At 36.6% G+C, this 12,983-nt stretch overlaps 1 protein-coding gene across 1 annotated transcript in view; it reads left to right on the top strand.

Moving 5' to 3' along the window:
• The first annotated feature begins 1,772 nt into the window (after positions 1–1,772).
• LOC117400326 (serine/threonine-protein kinase 3) overlaps positions 1,773–12,983 on the top strand; it is a 140,308-nt gene continuing 129,097 nt past the window's right edge. The window contains exons 1-4 of the mRNA XM_034000121.3: positions 1,773–2,070; positions 4,877–4,957; positions 6,732–6,860; positions 7,296–7,410. Of these exons, the coding sequence (XP_033856012.1) occupies positions 2,048–2,070; positions 4,877–4,957; positions 6,732–6,860; positions 7,296–7,410 (348 nt within the window). The 5' untranslated portion in view covers positions 1,773–2,047. The remainder of the gene's footprint in view (positions 2,071–4,876; positions 4,958–6,731; positions 6,861–7,295; positions 7,411–12,983) is intronic.

Raw genomic sequence — 12,983 nt, forward strand, 5'->3', positions numbered from 1 at the left:
TTATTACACCTGACTTCACAAAGAGATTCATCCTCCACACCGATGCGTCGGACGTGGGTTTGGGTGCTGTCTTGTCCCAAAAGGTAGACGGAGTAGAACACCCGATACTGTATCTGAGTAAGAAGATGCTACCTCGGGAGCACAACTACTCCATAGTCGAAAAGGACTGTTTGGCCATTAAATGGGCTACTCACTCTTTGTGATATTACCTGCTGGGACATTTATTTGATCTTAATAACTCGGTGGTATCTGGCATTACAACCCTTCATGTACCACATGGTACACCGTGCGGGGAAAGACCATCAAAATGCGGATTACTTTTCCCAGGAGGGGGGAGTAATGGGAAAGATAGATTCAGCCGAATCTGGAGGAGCAGCTGCAATCGTTTACCAAGGGGTCATGTGTGACAGTACAAGAAGGGGACGAAGCAACGTAATCTGTTCCTTCATTTTGGTTAAGGAATCGACCGGAAGGACCTGTGTTATATCGTGATTGAGTGCTTTGTTTGTTTTGTCTTGTCTCTAACTGTTACTTGTTATTTTGGTAGGCGGCTAAACACGTCCGGAGCTGTTGCCAGAGGCCAGCACAAACCCGGACAGCACTTCACTTGTTACCATGATTCATTGTATTTTGCACTACAGCACTACACGGTTGGCTTCTCTGCACTCATAATTTTTCCAGCATTTACGGTGTTAATTCTGCCTTTGTGTATGCTTATCAAAGCTGTGTTTAAAATTGTCAATGATTTTGCTTTGCTGTGGAAAGAGGCTCCTGAAAAAATAATTTAACATGGTGCCTTGTTTTATTATATATTTTGGTTGCAGTGAAATTAAGATTTTTGCCTGTCTGCATATGACATGCCTTTTAAACCCGGAATAATTTTGGTCGCTCTTCTTTGCACTCTTTCTAAAGCAGCAATATCCTTATTGTTGCGAGGTGACCAGAACTGAACACAATATTCTAGATGAGGTCTTACTAATGCATTGTAAAGTTTTAACATTACTTCCCTTCATTTAAATTCAACACTTTTACTATATATCTGAGCATTTTGTTGGCCATTTTTTAATATCTATCTAGGGCTCAATTTGTGGTACTGGCATTTAGTGTCCTGGAAAGGCATATTGAATTCCCGAGACAACTTGCTCAAAACCGTGAAGATCCAGGAAAACAGGGACTGGTGGCAACCTTAGTGAGGAGCTGCCTAAATCCATTATAAAACATCCACCAGAAATTAATTTACTACAATGTGTCAGCTGTTCCTACACTCCTTAAATAATCGTTTTTGTAAAAATGGTCATGGATGTCATATGGTGGGGGTCCCAGTAAAAAGCCAGTAAACATTTAACTTGTTCTAACTCCGTTTTCAGAATGGAAGCCGAGACTCTTGAGGACTCAGCGTAAACAAACATTATCCTTTCACTTCGCAACGACAGCTGCGCATTGCACTATAAGGCAAAACTTTATATGTAAAGCAGCAGTATTAACCCTAAATTCCCATTATATTCGCTTTTAAAGCCCACCGCAAAAAAGGAAGTGAGGCAACCGCTGTAGAAGATAACAAAATTTGCAACAATAAAATGTCCTATAAATAAAACTAAATACATTTCCACGTTTTGCGCTCGACTAACAGCTGAGCTGCGATTCCTTTACTAAATTATAATAACCACTACATCCATAATTACATTGTCATTCGTTTAAGCATTTTCCCAGCTGATACGTCTTTCCCACAATGCCACAACAACGCACAGGTTCACTTCCTACTGTACCAAGTGAGCAAGCAGGCAAGAGAGATCCAAACAGCTGCAGCTATAATTGGCATTAAATGTAACCAGTGTGGATATTCCATTCTGTTCTTCCACCCAACCAGGGCAAAGCTTCCATGGGAAGGCAGGGACGTTTTGTGGTAGCACGTTAGAAAGCGCCGCTCCTGACATAATGTGTCACTGAGCGGACAGCTGGAGTAAAGAACATGAAAGTTTAGACTTTTCCACCAGCGTTTTTATTTCACATCGTTTTAGCAACGTGGTGTCTTTGGAAATTGTAAAGAATGGAACAGCCAGCGCCCAAAAGGTAATATACCAGTCAATTTGAAATGGGAAGATACTGTTTGATGTGTTAAACTTTTATTTCCCTTGGTTTGTTATGGTGTTTTCCCAGTGCTGTACGATTGTTTCGTGTTTGTTTTTCTTTTTCTTTTTAATCAACAAGGGTTACTCTGTTGGTTATATTGGTAGTAGGCCATGTTTGCCAAGTTCATGAAATACCCGTAGATGTTTTTCCATTTTTCCATTTTTCCATTTTTGCTTAGGAGGAAAGAAAAAAGAAAGAAAGGTTTTCTCAACGTACGCGCTGTGTTGAATCCAAACCATTTTGGATAAACTATCAATTAATTTTCCTTTGTTTTTTGGCAAACCATATACAATTGAAAATGCATATGATGCCGATAACCTTTATGTAACATGGGAGGTTTCTACTGAATGGAAAGGAAATGGAATACTGTGCTGCAGGAGGCCCCTAATAAAATATATTAGTGTCAGAAATATAAATACTGTGTGTTGGTTCTGGCCTGTACAGCATAACTGCAGACACTGTTAATGACAGCCCTTTAAAGTGACTGCTTGTCTTTGTTTACAGGTCATTTAATTTTGGAACTATGATAATCTACAAAGGGATTGTCCATGTGGTCCCTAATGGTGGTATACTGGTTTGACTCTACTTCTACAGTGGGGGCTGGCTTAAAAAAATGTGTATACATGTTCAGTCCCTTATTTCAACCTAAATAACACAGGCTATGTCACAGTCACCTAATAACAACGGTACTTTTGGAAGCTCTTATTTTTTATCAGTTAGGCCTACTGTGTAGTATACCCCGTTGATTTAACCCATTTGGAGTGCCCAATCCGAATGTTGCCTCACCACAGCAAACCACCAACTGATTAGATCAACAGGGTCCCTCTGTTCTGGCTATTAAGCCCATAGCCTCTTTTCACCAAGTACAGCTTTATGAAAGTTCTGAGTCTTGGATGCGGGGCCAAGCCTGGGAAGTCTGACTGGACTCTTAGGCTTACTGACCAGTAGTTGTCTGTGAAGCACTTTGAGGCTCCCTTGTGCCAGCTGGCTTTCTTTCCTCGATCAGTGGGAGCGCAGAGGGCAATGCAGCGCTCCCTCAGGGTCCTCAGCCAAGAACGGTAACTTGGCGCTAGTGGGATTCCATCCATGCTCACATAACTCACCCTTCATAAAAATCTGCAGTCCTTTGTCTAGAGAGACATTTGGGGACACCTTTTGGATAGGATTTCTGATTCTGAATATTCCTAATATGTTCAGGTTCAGGCAAGGTTATTTTCACATTATACAAGAAATTCAAACCCCCCTTTTCAACAGAATTGTGCTTTGGATAAACCAAGATGACAACACACAACACTTCAGTGGTTTTGTGTTCGACTGTCAGTGAGATGATACAACTTGGTGTTTTAAAAGCTGAGAAGTGAAACTTTGTATGGTTTTAGCTTACTTCTGTGTTCTTGGGTCATTGCATGTCGAAACACACTCATATCTTGTTTTCAACAACTTGTTCAGAGAAACCTGTTTTAAGGTTATTCAATTTTATTTTAATCAAAATAGGTTTTCACTGAGCTAAACCATGAAAATGACATATGATAGTGTTTTAATGTCACTGAACTTTTCTGAATAGCTGTTTTGCTTTTTGTTAGAGATGCTGTACACTATTTGACAAACGGAAATACATTTTTTGAGACTCGCGTCAGTTCCTTTCTAGATGCAGTTAAAGGTTACACTATATAATCAGTTTAATTTCTCACCTGTTTATTATCTTATATGTTAGTTCATCATTTTTAATGGTTTCTGCATAGATCATTTTTACCATGCTTATTAACTATTCCAGCAAAAATGTCTCCTCTCAAATCACCACTTGGGTTTTGCAATTGTAATCTCTGCTCCCTCAGCAACTACAAGTTAGTAAATTTGAAAAATATCAAGTAGGGTCAGTGTCATTTTTCAAACAAATTCAGAAAAAGCAAATTTGTGTTTTTTTTTTTTTTGCTGTAAAAGTTAGTAATATAACTTTCTGCAGGTTGGCTAAAAGGCTGCAAACTACCTTTAGGGAAAAACAAAGTGGACTACATGTGTAGTGATGGTAAACCAGGTCTTCCTTTGGAGATCATACAGCTTGCATTCTGTAAAAACTGCAGCAGTTAAACTGCAAATAGGTCATTCTCTGATTACTGTTGTTTACTGACTGTTTGTAATTATGTAAGCCAAAAATATAGGCAATTGAGAAATTGCTCTACCAGAAATGTGTGTCTCAACAGATTCCCATTTCCAAGCAGGTGCATTCTTGTAACCAAAGAGTGTGGTTTCTAGATCAATGGAACATTTTTAGAGCTATCTGTCTCCTTTGATAACCTGCTGTAAATGCTGTTGAGCTTGCAGCTGCTGTTTTGTAGAGATAGAGTAATCTTTGTTATAATTAATGGAGTTGGTAAATAGGCCTATGTCTTTATAGTAAATCTAGACATGAACCCATGTCTTGATGTATCCTTTCAGCTGCCTGCCATGATGTGAAGAGCCAATTTAATGTAATGTTTGAGCATATTCCCATTTCCAAATTAAAATCGTAACTACTGCAGTCTCTGAAGGCCTGTGCGCTCCATAATTAATTTTTATTTTTTTTTACCAAATAATTATTTTAATAACTTTTAATACTAGAATTAAAGCTAAATTACTACTTGTTGCCATTTACCTTGTTACCATTCCTGCATTTTTATGGAATTTTGCTCAGATAGTGCCTGCATGTTAACATGTTTACTTTGAGATAATAATTAGGATTCCGATTTTTTTTTTTTTTTTTTTGCAGCACGTTGAAAAAGCTGAGTGAAGACAGCTTAACGAAGCAGCCAGAAGAAGTTTTTGATGTTCTAGAAAAGCTGGGTGAAGGGTAAGAATTGCTTTTTGTCTTATTAAAGCCTTGATAACGCTGAATCTCGCTGTTTCCAAAAAATATTTCCTTGCTGTGTTATTTTCCTTACTGTGATGTGAGAAGCAGAAGAGATGGCAAACGTCACCAGTAACTGAGGCTGTGTGGTCCAGTGGTTAAAGAAAAGGGTTTGTAACCAGGAGGTCCCCGGTTCAAATCCCAGCTCAGCCACTGACTCATTGTGTGACCCTGAGCAAGTCGCTTAACCTCCTTGTGCTCCGTCTTTCGGGTGAGACGTAATTGTAAGTGACTCTGCAGCTGATGCATAGTTCACACACCCTAGTCTCTGTAAGTCGCCTTGGATAAAGGCGTCTGCTAAATAAACAAATAAGTAACTGCAGTATAATTAATTGAAGATTTAAATTAAGAAATGATCTATCACGAGTTTGCAATAAGAACCGCTTTTATAAGGGGTAAGCATACAGCAGGCTTTTGTCTTGTGGAAGATCACTACTATCTCATTCATTCTTGACAATGTTGTCTGCACTCTTCTTGGGCGTTATTCATGGTAAAACTATTGTGGTAAGCACTGTTTAAACTATTCATTAAATGTGTTTCAAAAGTAGGTTTGGTGTCCATACTGTACCTGGTGTTTGAAACTTAAAAAAAAAAAAAAGTATGAAAAGAGCATTGACCTTTTGACTGCTACTTGGCTAGAACGAGGCTGCTTCTGCTATGCAAACTTTACAAACTTTGAAGCGTTTTACTAGCACATACTGTAAATTACATTATTGTGTTACTACATTATTGTATTTTAAATTAAAATCCCTTCAACATTACAAAGTTGGATTTAGAGAGTAAAAACATTGCACAATTCACAACTCCGTAACTATAGCACCTGTAGAACTCCTCTTTTCCCTCTGGACACTTTATTATTATTATTATTATTTTTTTCTTAGCAGACGCCCTTATCCATAGCGACTTACAATCGTAAGCAAATACATTTCAAAATGTATTTAATACATTTATCACTCTTCCTTAATGTGCTTTACTTGCTCTTATCTGCTCCCTATTTTACTGCATTTAATCATGTACTTTAGAGCACTGTAATCTGTCACAAATGTTATTTAATCTGTAGTATTTTGTATTTAATTATATCCTGATGTAATTGACACTTATCTGCTCCGTTATTGAATCGTATTTTGTCATATACTTGTACTTTCTAGAACTGAAGTCATTGTATTTTATCTTGCTCTTAATTATATGAATACTGTGATTCTTGAAATGTATTTTTGTTTACGACTGTAAGTCGCCATGGATAAGGGCGTCTGCTAAGAAATAAATAAATAATAATATTTAATGCCTGTTGCAGATTTTTAAAGGTGTATTTGCAGATTAACCTACTTCTGCCAAATTTTCTAAAGAAAAAGCACAATGATGCTGTACTTTCCTACTGAATCAAAGTTGCTGAGCAGAGGGTTATACTGGAAGGGGAATGCACAACTTCTTACAGTGGATGTGAGGGTGAACTGGCTGTGATTATGAAGTTTGAGTTGGCTGATCTTTCTCTATTCATCACTCTGTGTTCCTCTGACCCCCTGTGCTTAATTTCATCTTGAAACACTGACACATACTGTAAGAGAAAACTTATTAGAAACCACTGTACGTTAATCAAACTTTGGCTTATGGGAAATAAAACTACAGTGATGCAGATAAATGATCTGTTAGTTTAAAAAAGTTTAGAGAGTAAAACCAGTAAACCATATATGTGGTGTTTTTCTCCTCTTTTTCACAGATCCTATGGCAGTGTTTACAAAGCAATACATAAGGAATCTGGTCAAGTGGTTGCAATCAAACAAGTGCCTGTTGAATCGGATCTTCAAGAAATTATAAAAGAAATTTCAATAATGCAGCAGTGTGACAGGTATGTAAAGGCTGTATATTGTTCAAGTTTCAGGCTCTTGTAAAGGTTGGTGTTCTTGTAAGGTACTGTATTGGGTATCTTGTTTTAAAATCAAAGTGCAAAGCCATATAAAGCTACCTGTCCATGTAAACATTTTAATTGGTTTGGCACAACGACTGAAAACCAAAATACTTGAAGATGTTTTGTACTTCTCTTTTGTTAAACCAGACGATATTCTGGTCAAGAAAAAAAAAAATAGTATTCACATCCATTCAGGAAAGAGAGGGTCTGCTGTGTTTATTTCTCACTTGGGCTGTTGGTATGTTTGCATACTTGAACTGTATGCCTTAGTTACTTTAGAATGCATTTTTACTTTCTGTATTCAAGCATTCGTATAGTTTGTGTTTTTGTTTTTCTTCACAATAAACCTTTTTTGTTTTTGCATGTTTTTTCCAGTCCGTATGTAGTAAAGTACTACGGCAGCTATTTCAAGAATACTGACTTGTGGATTGTTATGGAGTACTGTGGAGCAGGTTCTGTATCTGACATTATCAGACTGAGAAATAAAACGGTAAGCTATATTGTACAACAACCACATTGCTCTCCCATTGTTTTCTATGGAGGTCAGCCGTTCCATTTTTGAGTAAAATAAAGCATGGCTGACAAATGGCACTTGTTCTAAAATTGCTGCTTACTGATGAAACGCTTCACACGGCTTGTCAAGCCTTGTTCTCCAAAATAACATGTGGACTACAATGATTATTTCAGACAAATGGGCAAATAAACAAATAACTTTAAACCACTGTAGTATAGTAATGATGGCATTGCTGTGGCGAGTTCCTCGGTAATAATGAAACTCCCTCGTTCAAATAATGCCCTTGACCTCTGGGACGTTCCGTGATTTCATTGTAACATGCTACAGCAATGCCACTGACCCTTAAATATAGTAGACTCTGATGTTAATGAGATACAGCTCTCTGAAATTTCTTTGCGTCAGAGTTTGTATCCAATGGAAATGACGCCCTGTCAAGATCAGTTTTTTTTTTTAAAACTATGCTATAAAAGTATGATATAGGGTGCTGTCACAAGCTGTTTGTGGGTTTTATTTTTATCCAACTTTAGATCAAAGCAGTCAAAAAATCCACTCTGACCTTTTGTGGGTTGGATACCACTTTGTATTTTACAGCACCCTATACTTTATTATATATATATATATATATATATATATATATATATATATATATATATATATATATATATAATATTGTTACCAGTACTATGGAAATAGAACACCATCAAAAAAGCTTTCCTTGTAAACTGTGTTCATGTATAGGTACTTGCCATACAAATATGTTGGTAATTATACAACCTCCTATATCACGATACTTACCCTTACCTGCCTGGGATTATAACATAAACTGCAAATATAATCTCCAGATATGCAGGTCATTCCATTTCAGTTGCATTGAGAGCATGCTAAAACACAATGCAATTTACACATTTTACATAAAGCTGACAGCCAGCCTAGGAAGGAAGCCAGGAAGCATTCAACTTTTCCTAATAATTAGCAAGGTCAAATTCCATAGATATTTTAATGCGTTTGGAAAATATGCAGGGAAACTAGGCCTCTGGTCTTGCCGGCATGTGACTATAGTTTACTGTAATAATTAATCTCAGCATACAAGAGTAATTTAATTTTTTTCCTTAAGAGTAAATGTTCATCATGGTATTCTGATTTAAGGTTTGATATTTCTACAGCTATAATAATAATAATTAGGCAATGTCATACAAAAGAAAAACTTTACTATGCATTAATACAAGCATAACTGTATAGCAGTTTTGTATTTACAATAACTTTTTTGGTTCATCACTGAATAAAACCATAACGCTGTAAAAACAAACTGGCAATGCAATGTTGCTGGTTTGTTTAGAGCCAGGATAGCCCGTTGCTAAGCAAATGACGCATTGACTTTCCTAGCGTGTTGTATGCTTTATTTTCTTTGAGGGAAATATCTTTGTATCCACAGTTTCTAGAACTCTAGATCATTATCTTGCAGGGGTTGAGTTGGGTTATGAAGTGCATGTTGTAGGTTTTACTAGTTTTACTGCTTCATTCACTAATTAACCTACCTATTTACCATACAATAGCACAAATAGACATGTATGTATGTATGTATGTAACCCCCCCCCCCAACACACACACACTTATACTTAAATGTATGTGTTTATTGCCATGGTTATAGGGTTGTGTTTAATTCTGCACTTCTATTTAAAATCAAACACTGTATGATGACGTGTTAAACAGAAATAGCCCATCATTACATTTTCTTAAATAGGTATCTTCAAATGCAAAAAAATACCTTGGATTCGTGGATTCCCCTGCTGACCTAATCTCTCCCTACCCGGGCGGCACTTGGGCCAATTGTGCGCCACCCCCTAGGAACCCCCGGTCACAGTGGGCAATGACATAGCATGGATTCGAACCTGTGATCGCCAGGCTATAGGGCGCATCCTCCACTCCACGAGGAGTGCCTTTTACTGGATGCGCCACTCGGGAGCCCCCATGCCTCATGCTTCTTAAACTTTCTTTCAAGTCCTTGGCTGTTGATCTTTTTTTTTTTTGAGCTGCTCGGATGATTCTCCTACCTGTTGTATCCGTAATTTTCTTTGGATGTCCACTTCTTTTTTTCAAGCATTTCAGTTGAATTTGTTATGTGGTACTTCTTGATTATTGCTCTGATTTGTGGATTTTGGTATTCTATATTTCTTTGATATTGTTAAGTAGCCGTTTCCTTTGTTGTAGTTTGTACAAGTGTTTTTTTCTTAAATGTGAATCCAGGTCCTTTGTCTTGACCATCATCTGCTGTGTTACCAAAAGGTGGTTATTCAATAGGTATTGGAAATAATTAACTCTTCTGGCTACTGACTTTATGAAGCTTAGTTGCTGTGTAATGATTTTCTATAACATTTTTACACTTTTAATGTAAAGGTGCCAATACTTTTGTCATGAACAAATATTTGACTTTGCATGTGCATTTGTGTATTTTGGTCTTTGTCATAGTAATTGGTGGTTTAATTTTCACTAAATGATTGTATTTAACATGTTTTCTTGAATTATCTTATATTAAATGCCGGGTACCAGTACCTTTGTACCAATAACTGTATGTTCAAGAAAGTACTGTAAGGTTATTGTTTTCTGTTTAATCAGTTTGGTCTGTTTCTAAACCTTGTGGGTAGCTTCTAAGCAGCTATATTGTGCAATCCTTGGTGGAAAGTAAGAAATATGCAGAATGACTTATTTAAAGCAGACTTACCTTGGGGCACAAATATGTCCGGTTAGCTACAGCCATAAACATTTGGTACAGCATGCAGTATTTAAATTTGCAGTAAGTGGATTGGATAATTGGAAAATGATCCTCATTTTCTGCTGGACAGTACTATAACCTGATTGCTGTTGAACATAATTGTGTGTTGTGATTGAAAAGCTTCTTTTTTTGGTTAAATACAGTTTGATTGGGGAAGTTTGACATGATCCCAAGTGGAAAATGTTTTGCCTTAAAATATTCCGCTTATTTTCTATGGCAACATATTTTGGAGCTTTAACTGGCTACTACCTGTTTTAATTTTCTCTTTAACTATGTTGTTATGATAACTTACTCCAATTTTGTTAACGGCTAGTTGAGTAAAAATGTAATGTATCGAATTACAGCTTGTGTTCTGATTGTTTTTTCAAAGAAAAAATTATTTGGTACTTCATGTGTTAAAGAGAAGGTTAATGGGAGTAAAAGAATACTGTGCTATATTTACTGGCATTTGTTTCAATGTCTGCATTTATACACTTGCACGTTTTAACTGCACCGGTGTCCTTATCAAAGGTTGAACTTGTCTGTCCTTGTACTTTACTTTTTTTAGTACATTTTTCCATAAAAATATGCATTTGGCATAACACATCTTACAAAATTGCACATAAGATCTACATAGAAGATCAGAAATGCACAGTACAATTCTAAAGGATCATATACATTGCTGTATTTCTACTTATGAAAATACAGAATGCATTTTTCATTCTAAAATGAACAAATACGATATGTCTGGAGTGTTTGTATTGTTAATGTTCTTTAATGATTAAATTACATGCCTTGATCTATTGCTGTATATATAAACTCTGCCCCAGCTTTTGAAAGTTCAAGGTTATTGCTCTAACATTTATAAGCTCCAAAAAAGCTTTTAAGCACATATGTGTTATATTTTAAATCTGTTTTTGAAGTGAACATTTTTTGTTTCTCTCACTCATGCATCTTCTTTTTTTTGTGCTCAGTTAAAACCCATTAGATCCCAGAATAATTCTAGAACCCTTCTGTAGATTCCTTGGAATTTATGCCAAAAATTTGAAATTCAAATAAATATTCTAGAGTTCTAGTAATTTGCAGGATGGATGTTCTGAGGTTTAAAGGGTTGACATTTATTATCTGGCTGTTTTTATAAGGTCACCAAACTGCAGTTTGTATTTCAGTGGGTGCCTTCTGGAAGTCAGAAATTAAAAATAATCTTTGTACATCGTCATTTTTTTTTCAAAATCAAAAAAAAATGTATTGCCTTATTACACATTTTCCTTGCAATATCTTTTGCAATGAAAAGACAAAAAGTAATTCCTCTTTATTCTAAGGTTCTTAATATCTTTGGTCATAAAACTCTAGATGACATGGACATGGGGCGGCAATTATTGGTGCTAGTCTTCACATGGGTCATTGTGTGTCAAATCGCCCAAACACTCGGTACATAGTTAGTTAATGTAGAGTTATGAAAAATATGACGTTCTAGCTCTTAAGTCCAAATAGTTTCTGAGCTATGGCAGGACATAATTTGGGGGTTATCACCCCATTTTCGCCTCCCAGACAGAGGTTGTGAAAAATCACACACATTGCAGCAAAAAGCTAATAACCTTTAGAATATTTATGATAGGCTTACAGAACTTACCATTCTAATAGATTTTTAGCCATAGATTCCAAAAACCACATCAAAAACTCTCATATATTTCATGGCTAAATTGAGCTCCAATGGTCATCAAGGATTTTGTTTTCCAGTAGTGAGGTAGTCCCACAAATGGGCAAAAATGAAGATGTGGCATAGGTTGTATCAAGTTGAGATTTACACACAAGGGAGTCCTAACAGGGTCTAACTTTCTCCAGAATTTTATTTTGGCATCTTTCTCTATTCCTGAGATATTAAGGGTTATAACAAAAAAAAAAAAAAAAAAAAAAAGTGGAATTTTTGCCAGGTGGAATTGTATTTTCAGGGCATAGCCTATTCATAGCTTATTCTGTGAGAATACATATTTCCCATGTGTATTCTCCAGTGCTTATACACTGTCTGGCCCAATATATTTTGCTATATGAACTCTACTTGGTCTCACAGAGTTAAACAGTGCTAGGTCTCACTTCTATGACTTTTGAGCCAAGACAAGGCCCCCCCCCCCCCCCCCCCCCCCCCCAATTTACCTACTCGTTCACTATAATCTTCACTTCAGTTATTGTGCGGTTGAAGGTAGAACAGCTTGTCTTGGCTCAAGAGTCATAGGAGTGGGAGCAACATGTTTGTTAAGCCTTAAAAATCTCAGGAATAGTGAACAAGGATGCTACACTGACATGTGATCCAAACATAATGCTATTTTTTGCCTCCCATAGCAAAGTTTGTATTTCAACATGGTCATCTGCCTTGCATCCAGCATCAGACTTGTAGGCTCCCTATGATTATATTAAACATTAACTCCATTCTGGAAAGTCAGGTCAGCCAAATTGAAGGCCACTGAACCAACAAGGCCTTTAATCCCCTATACCATCCACATGTTGACTGTGGCACAGAGGAGGTGGTGTTGAGACTTTCTTTAAAATTAGCAGGAACTATTTAGTAACTTTGGCCTTGGGGTTACGTGACATATTCCTTTTATTATTTAAACATTTTAAAGATTATAAGCTTTTAAAAAGCACTAATTAATACCACACCTTATTTTTGTAACGAAATGGGCCCTAATTCAGTGCAGTTTTAACTCTGCAGTTTTAACTTCGATAAACCCCTATTTTCTACAAACATTTTAAATCTTTCATGTACTGCGCGATTATGAGGAACCTCTGTATGTACTGGTTT

The sequence above is a fragment of the Acipenser ruthenus genome, chromosome 4 (genome assembly GCF_902713425.1).
Source record: "Acipenser ruthenus chromosome 4, fAciRut3.2 maternal haplotype, whole genome shotgun sequence".
Lineage (NCBI taxonomy): Eukaryota > Metazoa > Chordata > Actinopteri > Acipenseriformes > Acipenseridae > Acipenser > Acipenser ruthenus.